General features: G+C 45.4%; 1 protein-coding gene across 5 annotated transcripts in view; it reads left to right on the top strand.

Annotated features, from left to right (window-relative positions):
- TLN2 (talin 2) overlaps nucleotides 1–13,878 on the top strand; it is a 168,092-nt gene that overhangs the window by 77,552 nt on the left and 76,662 nt on the right. For all 5 annotated transcript variants that reach the window (XM_077918925.1, XM_077918928.1, XM_028706935.2 and 2 more), the window contains exons 8-12: nucleotides 4,263–4,326; nucleotides 6,570–6,674; nucleotides 10,955–11,110; nucleotides 12,477–12,578; nucleotides 13,573–13,649. In XM_077918925.1, coding sequence (XP_077775051.1) covers nucleotides 4,263–4,326; nucleotides 6,570–6,674; nucleotides 10,955–11,110; nucleotides 12,477–12,578; nucleotides 13,573–13,649 — 504 coding nt within the window. The remainder of the gene's footprint in view (nucleotides 1–4,262; nucleotides 4,327–6,569; nucleotides 6,675–10,954; nucleotides 11,111–12,476; nucleotides 12,579–13,572; nucleotides 13,650–13,878) is intronic.

The raw sequence follows: 13,878 nt of genomic DNA on the forward strand, positions 1-13,878 counted from the left end.
TGCTGAGCCATTTTACCTTAATGAAGGGGTCTCCCTGGGTTTTTCATACATCCCTTTTGGGTATGAACAGTAAGTAATGAAGCCTTGAGTTAAGGCAAAGCAACAAGGGACAGTGTCAAGAAGGGTCCCCTTCACAGCTTTCTTACCAGTCATTTATGGGCAGTGAACGTCTACAGCAAGAGCTGCTTCACACACACCCTTGGTTTGCCAATCAAGTGTACACACAACATAGACCAATTGCAGCTCCCTGATAGGTTAAAGCCTCAGTGCCTAGGACTTGCCGATCGAAAGGTCGGCGGTTCAAATCCCTGTGGCGGGGTGCGCTCCCATTGCTCGGTCCCAGCGCCTGCCAACCTAGCAGTTCGAAAGCACCCCCAGGTGCAAGTAGATAAATAGGGACCGCTTACTGGTGGGAAGGTAAACGGCGTTTCCGTGTGCTGCGCTGGCTTGCCAGATGCAGCTTGTTACGCTGGCCACGTGACGCGGAAGTGTCTGCGGACAGCGCTGGCTCCCGGCCTATAGAGTGAGATGGGCGCACAACCCTAGAGTCTGTCAAGACTGGCCCGTACGGGCAGGGGTACCTTTACCTGAGATACATACATTTGCTTTCCAACATCCATTTGTTGCCCTCATAGAGCCTGAGAAGAGCCTGACTGTGGAATCTGAGCAAAGGCCCAACTAGTCCAGCATCCTGTTCTCATAGTGGCCAGCCAAAGGTCAAACAGACCAGAAGCTCATTTGTGATTTCCAGAGACTGGTATTCAGAGGTAGAACATAGCCGTCATGGCTGGTAGCCATTAAAAGCTTTGTCCTTCTTCATGAATTTGTCTAACCCTATTTTGAAGACATCCAAGATGGTGGCCATCACTGAATCTTTTGGGACTGAATTCCATAGTCTGGCTTTTGACTGTTTAGAATTTCCCAACATTCAGCTTCGTTAGATGGCTGCATGAAGTATAATGTTATGAGAGAGGAGAAAAACCTCTCTCCATCCACCATCTCCAATGCCATTAGTTATTTTGTACACCTCTGTCTTGTCCCCTCTTTGGTAAACAAAGTCCCAAACATTGATACCTTTCAACATATTCACACTTTGTATATTGTCATGCTTTTGTGCAGCTGCCATTCACACGAATGGGGCTCACAGATTAAACCACATTGGTGAATTTTACCCTGTGTTAATTGATAGAAAAGGGGCACTATTTAGGTTTTCCTCATACAGGTACATGAATTATGAAACCAGTGGTGACGGTATCTACCTATTAGATGCATGCGCAATGACACACCCAGAGTTGTTGCTTGCTGGGAACTGCTGACCACTTCCCCCTGTGGTGAGCAGCGTAATTGCAGCCTCTTGGGGAAAAACCTTCTAGATCTGGCCGGACTCCACACACGCAGACTGGGCTAGTAGACAGGAAGGAAGATAAAGCTCCTCCTTTTCTCTCTGAGCTTGTTTGTGCAACAAGGTCTATCTGAGTTCTAGCTAGTCTGGCATTTCTGCTCTTCAGACCTGACTTTTGGCTTCTTCTCTGACTTTGCCTCCTGGTTGTCCTCAGATCCTGATTGCCATTTAGTCCTGGCTGCCTCTCTGACTCTCTCCAAACCACTTGCCAGCACCCAGCCCTGACATTGCTGAGTCATTTTAAAGTACTATGGTTATTAAAATAACTTGGTCGTAGGCATTACTGTAATAGACATCTTCTCCCATACAAACATACCTCTGCTTTTAAATTGGCATCACGGGTCCTCCTCTTCACCCCCTTGTTGCATGAAATCAGATGGGCCGGGTACAAGAGACAGGTCCTTTTAGTGGTGGCCCCAAAACTGCAGAGTGCCCTCCCTGTAGCAGTCTGCCTGGTTCCCTCTGTGAAATAGCCATCATAGAAATTCACTGTCTTTGAATGCTGGATTATAAATATTTGAAATAATAAATGAATAGTTAATTAAAGACCAAAACTCTTAAGAAAGCTGCAGCATGGAGCCCATCATTTCCACCCTTTCAGTAATTATTATTAAGCCTGCAAAGAGAATCTAGTTTTGCCTTGAACACTGAAGTGTCTTGAACCAGCCTGCTATTGACTTGCTGCCAAATTTCATCAGTACCAGAGTTCTGGCTGAATTTTGTTCTTCATCAGTACTGCTATTCCAAGCCTGGAGTTGAAATCTATCATGTGATACATGAGGAGGTCCTCAGTGTTTCTAGTGCTTAAAACCTGTGATAGAAAACACGGTCTGACTTGGAATTCTAATAATAGAGGGGTGGAGAATGAATTATCCACATGCTCAGAGACCCATTCATTATCACAGAGGTCCTGTGGCTAAGCTGTAGTTCAGATGGTGGAACTGAGGCCAAGGGCACATTCCACCAGGAAACAGTGTGTTCTCACTCATGCACGTCAGGTACACACACATGGGCAAGGCAGGTTTCTGAATGCAGCACCACGGATAGCTCCAACTGAGCAACAAAGCCTGGAGGTTAACTGAAGCCTGTGGAGTCTCCTTCCTCCAGCCCATTTTCCCAAGCTCCACCCACTTGGTCTGAAGATCTTACAGGACTGACCCCAAGCCTTAAGATGAGCTCCTTTATATTACCTCTGCACTGATGGGCAGATATGGGAGGCATGTGACTCCAGTGAGTTGTGTTCAGAAGACAGCATGTCTCAGACTCTGCAGGCTCTGGGTTGCCAGCCTCAGCCTCCATGAAGTCCAAACCACTGGCCTCAGGCACTCTTGGGTATGAACCACCAGCATCAGAAGCCCTACCCAATTCCATAACTGGTGATGGAGCAGCCCCAGACTTGGCCAACTCTGCCACATCTGATTCTTGAGTTCAAGGCAGGGCCATGACACCGTCCTGTCGCACAGCTCTGCTTCATTTTCGTGGGACTTGTGTAGGCTTATAAGTGGAAGGAAGATGTACTTTGCATGTTTGACCTCAAGCACTGTCATGTTTTAGTGAAGACCTGCCACTGAAATTCAGCAGTTTAAGAATTCTGGTCAAATGTTGATGGAAATCCTAGCAATCATGCCGAAATACGTACATTCATCCAGTGAATTTGCTGTCCTGCTTTGGTCTTAATTGTGAAGTTTCTAATGCAACAGCCCATAAACAGGAAAAGTACCTGAGAGAGCACCTTCCCCGTTGCCAGCTGACCTCCTTGTTATGATCAACAGGAGATGCCTTGCTTGGGAATCCATCCTTAGCTGAAGCTAGGCACATAATAGCACAAGACAGGGCCTTCTTGGTAGTGACACCCCACTTATGGATGTCCTCCCAGCGGATATTCTATATGCCTCCACAGTGGATACATTTACATGCCAATTGAAAACATTTTGTTTATCCAGGCATTTGATTCATAATTCCTTTGGCGTGTGGTCCCTTTAGGTATCTACGCTGCTGCTCTACTGTATTTTAATGTAGTGTAACAGTTTTTCTTCAGACAGTTGTTTTAGTGATTTATTATGTGAAGGTGCTCTGTGCTCCATACTGGAGGAGGAGACTTTTAATGACTAAACAAGTGAATAAAATTGTTTTTAAAATGGTATGAAAACAATACTAAAAAATAAAAGTTGCATTGGGAAAAATGAAGTATGTTATATGGATCTCAAAATAACAACACTTGTTCAGGTTCTTTGACATTTTCTAATTGCTGTATAGAATCATAGAATCATAGAGTTGGAAGAGACCACAAGGGCCATCGAGTCCAACCCCCTGCCAAGCAGGAAACACCATCAGAGCACTCCTGACATATGGTTGTCAAGCCTCTGCTTAAAGACCTCCAAAGCTGTACTTCAGCTTCCCCAGGAACCTCAAGGGGGAGGGGGCCACCTACGCAGTTAAATAATAATGATGATATTGAGGCCATGAGAGAACAGAATCTGCTGAAACTCCAGGGGGCAGGTGGATTTTCAGTGCCTCATGGCACTGGAACAGAATGGATCTGAATCCTTCCTGTGGGCTCCTCGCACATGGCTGTCTTGGTGGTGGCGACTTTGAGAGGTGTCAAGTGCCCACCAAGGAGCTGGGTGGGTGAGCTCCCTATTGGCTGCTTGCTCTCCTCCCCAACTCAGTTAGGTTTCTGAGGTGGATTCCCCTGAATGGCTGCCTCTGAAGGGGAGGGGAGGAGGAGCCAATCAGGAAAGAGGGAGGCTGCCAAGGAGTCTAGGAGCCATATTAACAAATGGTTGACGTCCACTTCGCTTGGAAAATGAGGCAGAGGCGGTTGTCTCTTCATTAAACTCTGGCTCTTTGTTTTTTCCAGCCTAAAAGAATTCCTTCCGAAAGAATACATCAAGCAAAGAGGAGCTGAAAAGAGGATATTTCAGGTGATTAAGAATGCTTTATATAGATATGTGGTATTTCTCTTTTGCTTTCATAACCCTGTGTGTTCTCTTTGGCAATAAACTAGCACCAACTCAAGTGTAAAAGAAGCAGACGGCTTTTCCCCCTTTGGCAAACTTGCTCTCCTAATTCAGATTTTGTGTGTGGTTGGAAGATTTCCTTGCTTTTTATAGTGTGTTCTTCAAGAAATGAGCATGTTTTAGCAGTTCTCAGTTGTAATGTGGAATGCAAAAAGCAGAGCGTTTGAAGGGGGGAAGATGGTTATGTAAGGGCTTTTGTGGTCCTTTTGTCCACATAGCCCCCTCGGTCATTGCCCACTCGCTGAACCCCACATGCTGCTGCTTGTCTTCTCTCCTAATGAGGTCTGTGGGCTCATTGAGGACGTTCAGGTGGTAGGGCTCAAAAGGCGCTCGTTCAAATAGTAAACTTCTGTAATAGGTGGTGGTGGTGGGGCAGATCTGGCTAGCAAAGCCCTAATTTGCCAGTGTCAAAGGACATTTTAGTTCCAAAGGGGGCTTAGATCTTAGAACTTCTTTCTGTGAAGCTTCACTGGGAATGACCCTGGATGGAGAAACGGGAGTTAGAACTGTCCAAAATGGAATGGCAGCAACCCAAGTGGCTTGACTACTATAGACCCTTTGGGAAAGCCCAGAGCCCATGGAGCTCTGGAGCTTAACTGCGGTAACATTACCCTAATAAAAGAGGTTTTCTGCAAATCTAGGCATACATTCCTGAGAGACCCAGAGCAGAAAGGGGGATAAGGTGCCAGAACTGTATAAATCAGCATTGACATATATATTGGGAGGAGCCGTAGCTCTGCAGTAGAACACCAGCTTTGCATGCAGAGGTCCCAGGATCAGTCTTCATTGACATATCCAGATACAGCTGCGGGGGGGGGGGGGGGGACCCAGGAGAGATGCTGCCAGTCAGTGTAGCCGATACTTGAGCTAGATGGGCACAACAGTCCGACTCAGCGTAAGCCAGCTTCCTAATGTTCCTGTATCCTTTTTCTGCTTTTCATTCGGCACAGACATCATCCACCTTTGGTTAGTGGCATCCAGGAAGATGCCCAGTGTCAGTTTAATTTATTGCAGCCTGTTTGGGAAAGAGCCGACAGCAGAAAATGAGCGCGATCCTGCTAGCGTGAGAAAATGTCATTGCACATGCTAATATCTCAGCACTGGAATGTCACGGGAATCCCAGAGAGTAATGAAGGCTGACACACACAAACACACACTCTTTCACAGATTATGGCTGTGCTTTTGGAAAGAAAAGGGCAATTCAGTGGAAGCAGCTGGGCTCCCCCCCCCCCCTAATTGTTTCGTTTCTGTTAGAATAAAAACAGCAAATGTTTTTGCCGGGTCTTTCTCTCTGACATTGGTAGAAGAAGGAAAGGGGTTTAAGGGTGGTATAGGAATTGTGGGCTGGCAGGCAGAAGATCTTCCAGAAATGTGGGTGGAGCAAAACCGACACTTGGAACAGAGAGACGCAAGTGTGGAGTTTGGTCAGGTGAGTTTAAATTGTGCAGAAGTGGGGAGGCTTAGAGGTAAAGGTGGAATGGGGATTGTGAGTTTGACTGAGGCCACTCTGGGGATTGGGATAGGAAGAGTTTCCTCCTCGAGGGGCAGGGAAGGTTTGGTCCAGCCTTCAGTGGAGCTAAATTGTAGGAATGGCTGGTTTGCCATTATGGTGGAAGCTGTAAGACCACATCTAATAAATTGGAAGCTGTTTCATAGTTTTTCTTGTCCCTCTTCTGGGCCAGCCCTGCCATAAGGCAGAATGAGGCAAGTGTTCTCATTTTTACTCCCAGGAGGAAGTGTTTTATGGGGTTTTCTGCTTCAGGTGCCAAAATAGCAGCCAGCCTTCAGTATGATGGTAGGGAAATGTGCTGTTCTGCCTCTGGCTACAAAATGACTTGGGCTGGGCCATTTGGTTTGCTATTGGAATCCGGGCAGGTGGAATTATTTTTTCCATTTTCTAGAAAACCCCAGCCAGCCCTGATCTCTTGAGGGACAGAGGAGGCTACAGATTGCGAATGAATAAATAAAAATGTCGAGAGGTTGGGCATTCCCATGGATGATCGTTGTTTTGACTCTTTTCTGTTTCAAAACCTTTGGACGGAGGCTAAGAGGCCATCATGGCTTAACAACAACAAAAAGTGCATGTGACTTATTTTTCCTCATAGTTTTTTTTATGATAACAAAAATCAATTGGCGGCTCTTTGCAGGAACACAAAAACTGCGGGGAGATGACAGAAATCGAAGCTAAAGTGAAATACGTGAAGTTGGCTCGGTCTCTGAGGACGTACGGAGTGTCTTTTTTCCTTGTTAAGGTAGGAGGGGCTTGTTTTCAATTCAGTTTTCATTGCTTATAATGAACGGCTGACCCATACAAGAAGCTGGTGCATGATTTTTCCCAAGTCAGAAGACTTATGGTTCCCTGAAAACCTCAAACTCTTATTTTGCACACGTAGAAATGGTTGTGTATGTAAGATGTAAGAATTAATGAAGACTAATGAATTGGTAGGATTGTCACTGAATAAAAATAATAATAATATTTTATTATTTATACCCCACCCATCTGGCTGAGTTTCCCCAGCCACTCTGGGCAGCTCCCAATCAAGTGTTAAAAACAGTACAGCATTAAATATTAAAAACTTCCCTGAAGCAGGGGAGAATGTGTTTGTGTGTATGTGTTTAAAAAATGAATTGTTTTTTGCAAAGAAGTTAAAATAAATCATGGCAGTGGTCCTTAAACATTGTGGTATTTTATTTTTTAATTAAATATTTTTGGGGTATGGCCAGGTTCAGCTCAAAGCTCATGGGCTGCTACTGAGCCACTCATATGTTCTCAACCAGATTTACCGTTAAGGCGTGATTTGAGGATGAAATTTGAGGGTGGGAGTGAGGATCCTGCATGCTGTCCTGAGCTCATTAGAGGAAGAATATGATTATTTTAAAAGTACTCAACATATAAATTAATTGACAGCCAGGGGTTCCTTTGGAGCTTCAACAGCAGCTGCTGACATTGCTTTTTAATTTTTATTTATTTAAACAAGAACATATACTTCAATAACATACAAGAATAAAGAAATGAAGAAAAGCAATACAGCTGAATGAAAATTAAACAAACACACACATGTGTATGAATTTGGACCGTTTCATTCACATTCCCTGAAAAAAACCTACCCTATTATTGCTGGGGGTGAGTGATAACATTTTTTAAAAAGATGTGTTTTATTTTCAAATATTAGGATATATTCTCCCTTAAAGCTGAAAATCACTAGGAATTTCAAATAGCAGCATATTTCACAGCAGGCATTTGAACATTGTTCACCATGTTCTTTCAAACCAGCCTGCCAAGGGAAGATTTATACACAAAGAAGAAAACGGCTCTTGCAGGATGCTCAGTATTGTGACTTAATTAAGTGATGCTTCTTTCAAATACTGAGAATTCTTAGAGGTTCTAAAGAGAGGTGGCTTCAGGCCAGCAGCAGCCCAGGCAGTAGGAACGCAACCATTTGGATAATTACTTGTCTGCAGTGACATGCTGGGCTGTGTTAAATTAAAAATGCCTATTAAATTCCTTAAACTTGTCTTAGTACTGACGAAAGCAATTTGTCATTCAGTTGTTTCAGTAGCCATGCTGCGTGTTGTATAGCTGTGATATATGTGTGAAGGAAGGCCATGGCAGTATCTGGGGCTTGAGTTACTGAAGCGCAATCCAGCCCCTTGGGAGCGCAGGGATCTGCTGCTTCTCCACCCCTGATAGGTGGCCAACCGACCTTTGTTTAAAAGACTCTAGCCAAGGAGAGCCTGCCTCCTTCCAAGACTGACTGTTCCACCGTCCAATACCACGGAAGGAGGGCTTCCAGCTGCCCCGCCCCCTTAGAACACAAGAAGAGCCTGCTGGATTGGGCCAAAGGCCCAAAGAGTCCAGCCTCCGGGTCTCACAGGGGCCAGACAGATGATGATGACGATGATGATGATGATGATGATGATGATGATGATGATGATTTATTTATACCCTGCCCATCTGGCTGAGTTTCCCCAGCCACTCTGGGCAGCTTCCAATCATGTGTTAAAAACAATACAGCATTAAATAATAAAAACTTCTCTAAAGAGGGCTGCCTTCAGATGTCTTTTAAAGACAAGATAGCTGCTTATTTCCTTCACATCTGAAGGGAGGGCGTTCCACAGGGTGGGTGCCACCACCGAGAAGGCCCTTTGCCTGGTTCCCTGTAACCTCACTTCTTGCAATGAGGGAACCGCCAGAAGGCCCTCAGCGCTGGATCTCAGTGTCCGGGCTGAATGATGGGGGTGGAGATGCTCCTTCAGGTCTACTGGGCTGAGGCCGTTTAGGGCTTTCAAGGGCAGCACCAACACTTTGCATTGTGCTCGGAAAGATACCGGGAGCCTATGCAGATCTCTCAGGACCAGTGTAATGTGGTCCCGGCAGTCCCAGTCACCAGTCTAGCTGCCGCATTCTGGATTAATCAGTGAGACCTACAAGCAGGACCTCCCGCCTCCAGCAGCTTCCAGCAACTGGCAGAAGAATGCTGTCTCTGACCATGGAGGCAGAGCAGAGCCATCATGGCTAGTAGCCACTGGTAGCCTTCCCTGCCTCTGGGAGGCTTGTAAGGAATTGGTGCAAGAGAGGGGCTGTGTGTAACACGATGGGAGGAGTTTCTGTCTAATTGGCGCTGCCAACAGGGCTGTGGCTCTTAGGGAAACCGAGGCAGACATTTGATCCAATTAACTTGATCCTTTGCTCCAGTGCTGGATTTATGTATAAGCTAAACAAGCTATTGCTTCGTGCCCCACTCTCTTGGCCCCCCCCCCCCCAAAAAAAATTAAAGGGAAAAAAATACTGGATGGACATTTCCAAAATATAAGATAAAAAAACAAATAAAATAAAACCTACATACAGCAACAGTGTTTTGTGTTGTGTAGGCTCCTATGATGTAAGTCATGGGTCCCGCCTGCTAGCCTGCTCCCTAAAATATCACTGGTTTGCTCATTTCTGTATAAAGGGTGCCTACATTCTGCATGGACTGGTTGCACGGCCGCATGTGCAAATGGCTTTAGATACCTATTAGGTCCATCATTACCATATAGCATATATTCAGCACAAAAAACAGTGACAATTTGTTGTTGACAAAGGACAGCTGGACATATAAAGGGCCCCGTTACCTTCAGTAGCTGAAGGCCTCATCAAACCACTGTAGTGCCACTGTATTCTGCTCTGGTCAGACCTCACCTGGAGTACTGTGTCCAGTTCTGGGCACCACAGTTCAAGAAGGACACTGACAAACTGGAACGTGTCCAGAGGAGGGCAACCAAAATGGTCAAAGGCCTGGAAATGATGCCTTATGAGGAACGGCTAAGGGAGCTGGGCATGTTTAGCCTGGAGAAGAGGAGGTTAAGGGGTGATATGATAGCCATGTTCAAATATATAAAAGGATGTCACATAGAGGAGGGAGAAAGGCTGTTTTCTGCTGCTCCAGAGAAGCGGACACGGAGCAATGGATCCAAACTACAAGAAAGAAGATTCCACCTAAACATTAGGAAGAACTTCCTGACAGTAAGAGCTGTTCGACAGTGGAATTTGCTGCCAAGGAGTGTGGTGGAGTCTCCTTCTTTGGAGGTCTTTAAGCAGAGGCTTGACAACCATATGTCAGGAGTGCTCTGATGGTGTTTCCTGCTTGGCAGGGGGTTGGACTCGATGGCCCTTGTGGTCTCTTCCAACTCTATGATTCTATGATTCTATGAAACCTTAATCCAGCCCTGCTAGGCTCATTTGTGGCTTGAACATCTAGGACCAAGTTGAAACTGACTAGACTTCCTTGTTGTTTTTGCTACTGCCAGGAGATGTAGTGATGCAACATTTGGAATATTGAATCTTGTTCTTTGTTTGCCGCTACATTTCCTGTATGTAGCATGTTTATTGCCATTTTAATGTTTCAATATTTTAATGTTGTATTTTAATTTTGTTTTTAAGTTGTAATCATTCAACTTGTTTTTATTATTGCTTGTAAGCCACTCTGAGCCCGGCCTTGGCTGGGGAGGGCGGGGTATAAATAAAAATTATTATTATTATTATTATTATTATTATTATTATTATTATTATTAAGAAATTATTCCTGCAGTTGTTGATTTTTATGATTTCTCAAACATCGCAAGCCACTGTGAGCATAATTCTTTGCAGAGAATTTGCAGCATGCGGTGACGATGGTGAACAGCTTAAGCTGTTGGTTAGTTCTTCCGAGTGTTTGTTGGTTTGTTTATTTTTAACTTATTTCACAGAAATTATATGCTGTTGATTCAAATGAAAGACCCCTAAGTGGTTTGCAAAAGACAATGTAGAACATTTAAAAAAACACACACAAATGAAAGCAGACATTAAAACCAAGTTATATTTATGAAATAGAGAATGGAATTTGTAATTTTAAAACAGGGATACTTACTAACAGGGCATGCGAAACTGCAGGCTTAGATTGGTATGTTTATTTTGCCTACCAAATGATCAGGCCATTGGTTCCTCCCCCCCTTCCCCAATCTGAATGGAGACTTGCATCAGCTGCTCAGTTCTTCATCCATTCTTCCTTCACAGGAGAAAATGAAGGGGAAGAATAAGCTGGTCCCTCGTCTGCTGGGCATCACGAAGGAGTCAGTGATGCGTGTGGATGAAAAAACCAAGGAGGTCCTCCAGGAGTGGCCGCTGACCACTGTCAAGCGCTGGGCAGCCTCGCCAAAAAGCTTCACTCTGGTAATCTCTTTGTGAGGGGGAAGTGAGATGGGTGGGAGGAGTAGCCTCGTCGTGATGACTCCGTTTCCACCCTGATGGTCAGTCTCCTCTCAACAGAGGCCTTGAGGCCTCCAGGAAGGATGTGGAACCTGTGGTCATCCAGGTGTTGTTGGACTCCAACTCCCAACGAATTTAGATTACAGTGGTACCTTGGGTTAAGAACTTAATTCGTTCCGGAGGTCCGTTCTTAACCTGAAACTGTTCTTAATCTGAAGCACCACTTTAGCCAATGGGGCTTTCCGCTGCCGCTGCACAATTTCTGTTCTCATCCTGAAGCAAAGTTCTTAATCCGAGGTACTATTTCTGGGTTAGCGGAGTCTGTAACCTGAAGCGTCTGTAACCTGAAGCGTCTGTAACCCAAGGTGCAACTGTACTTTAACATGTTATATGTGGGGCTGCCTCTGAAGATGGTTCAGAAACTTCAACTGGTGCAGAATTCAGTGGCCACTGGTGTCACTGAAGCAACAAGGCCAATACTGTCTCAGTTTTCCAAACCCATTTGGCTAGTGATAGCCAGCTTAGACCAATGTCAAGAACACCCACAGACAACTCCTTCTAAAAAGTCCTGTTACATCATTCAGATGCCAATTCCTGCCTTCATCTCTCCCTCCCTTGCAGTGCCACCTGAAGCAGGTCACTCCCAGGGGTCTACTCCCGGGAGTCTTCGGCACAAGGCTCTTCCCTGTCATCAGCTACCTGGTCCTTTTACCTGGAGACACTTCCAGGGATTGGACCTGGGACCTTCTGCATGCAAAGCAGGTGTTCTTCAGCCCAACAAGCTGTGGCCCCTTCCCACACCCCACTAGATGGGAATCTGATGTGCTTGGTATTGAGCCCCCAATAGAAAAATAAAACTGCAACCTGGTCTGATTGCACCAAGTTCATGAAAACAGAGTTGGCAATTACTCTGGAGGACCTTGTTCTGCCTCCACTGCCCATCTTCAGGCCTTTGCACTCTACTTCAGTAGAATGGTACTAATAGTGAAGTGGAGTGTGGGTGGCTCTGGGGTCTAAACCACTGAGCCTCTTGGGCTTGCTAATCAGAAGGTCAGCAGTTCGAATCTGTGCAATGGTGGTGAGCTCCCATTGCTCTGTCCCAGCTTCTGCCAACCCAGCAGTTCGAAAACATGCCAAGCATGCAAGTAGATAAGTGACCCAGAAAGCTTTCTGTGGACAAATGCCAGCTCCCTCAGTCTTAAGTGAGATGAGCACTGCACCCCATAGTCGCCTTTGACTGGACTTGACTGTCCAGGGGTCATTTACCTTTACCATTTTACCTTACTAATGGCAAATTACTTTAGAAATAATAAATGTCTCATTTCCTTAGGATTTTGGGGAGTATCAAGAAAGTTACTACTCGGTGCAAACCACTGAAGGGGAGCAGATCTCTCAACTAATTGCAGGTTACATTGACATCATCCTCAAGAAGGTAAATGCTCTGATGACCTTCGGGAAAGAAACTATGTCATGCGGTTTTGTTGAAAGATTTCTGGGTGTGAAGTTGGGTTAGTGGTATCAGCTGGGTTTTATGTACTTATTTACACTAATGCATGGGAAGGCAAACTCTCAGTACTTTGCTGAGTGGGAGAGAAGCTGCCAGTTTTGCCTGGGGATGGAAAGTTAGGGCCTGATACAGCTAAAAGATCATTTCCCCCCCTCCTAATACTCCAATGGGCTCCAGTAAGTGATGGAGCTTTCAGGGCCCGACCAGTGGACAGAGATCTGGGGCTCCACACAGCTCAGGGGTTCCCCAAACACCCCATAAACACCATGGCTGAGGCGCTGTTATTTTTCTTGAAATGCTGGCTGTCCTGGCATGCAGAGAGCTTTGCACTTCAATAATAATAATAATAATAATAATAATAATAATAATAATAATAATTCTAGCCTTGTATTGACTTTCCATAGCACAGAGCTCTGTGTGTTCTGTGTGCCAGTCCAGCGCCACTTCCTAAGATGTCCTGGAAGTTGGTATGCACTGCTGGAGTGGGGACGGGGCTTTTATTCCACAGCATTTAAAGAAAAATTAAAACCTCCTCAGCCCCCACATACAACAAAATATGGTAAACAGCAGAAGCCCTCCTGAGCTCACCCCCCCGCCCTTTTCCAGGTAGGGAGAAGGATAGAGTTGGCCAGAGGGGCAGGTGAGATGGAACATACCTGGCCTGAAGACGCCATCAAACTTGGCAGCGCTCAGACGAAGCGTCTATGTTATAGTCAGGTGCTCCACCTCTTCTTGGCTCTCTGGCATAGCCTAAGAGAGTCTGTGGGCAAAGTGACTCTCAGAGTCTCATAGTGTGGAATCTGCAGCCAGGGGTGGATCCCAGTGTTTCAGGACAAGCAACTCTTAGCTTGGAAAATGTGCTGCATTTACAAAGAGGAGGTGACGGCTGAAGTTCTCTCTGGTGTCTCCTGTTCTGCAGAAGCAAAGTAAGGACCGTTTTGGACTGGAAGGGGATGAGGAATCCACAATGTTGGAAGAATCTGTATCGCCTAAAAAGTATGTTGTTCTGCATAACATTATTGCAAATGAAAATCTTTAATCTTGCTGTGTTGAATTACATAACCTCTGTCCTGTAACTGCCCCAGGCTGTGTAAATGTGTCAGCCAACAAGGAGCAGCCATTGGTCGTGGAGCTTTTCCCTCTATTGCGTTGCCCCAGTTAACGCAAAACCAAGCAAAAACCCTTTACTGAGATGGTTCCATGGAACTTTGGAATTCCTTGGAAA

This window comes from Podarcis muralis, chromosome 14 (genome assembly GCF_964188315.1).
Source record: "Podarcis muralis chromosome 14, rPodMur119.hap1.1, whole genome shotgun sequence".
Lineage (NCBI taxonomy): Eukaryota > Metazoa > Chordata > Lepidosauria > Squamata > Lacertidae > Podarcis > Podarcis muralis.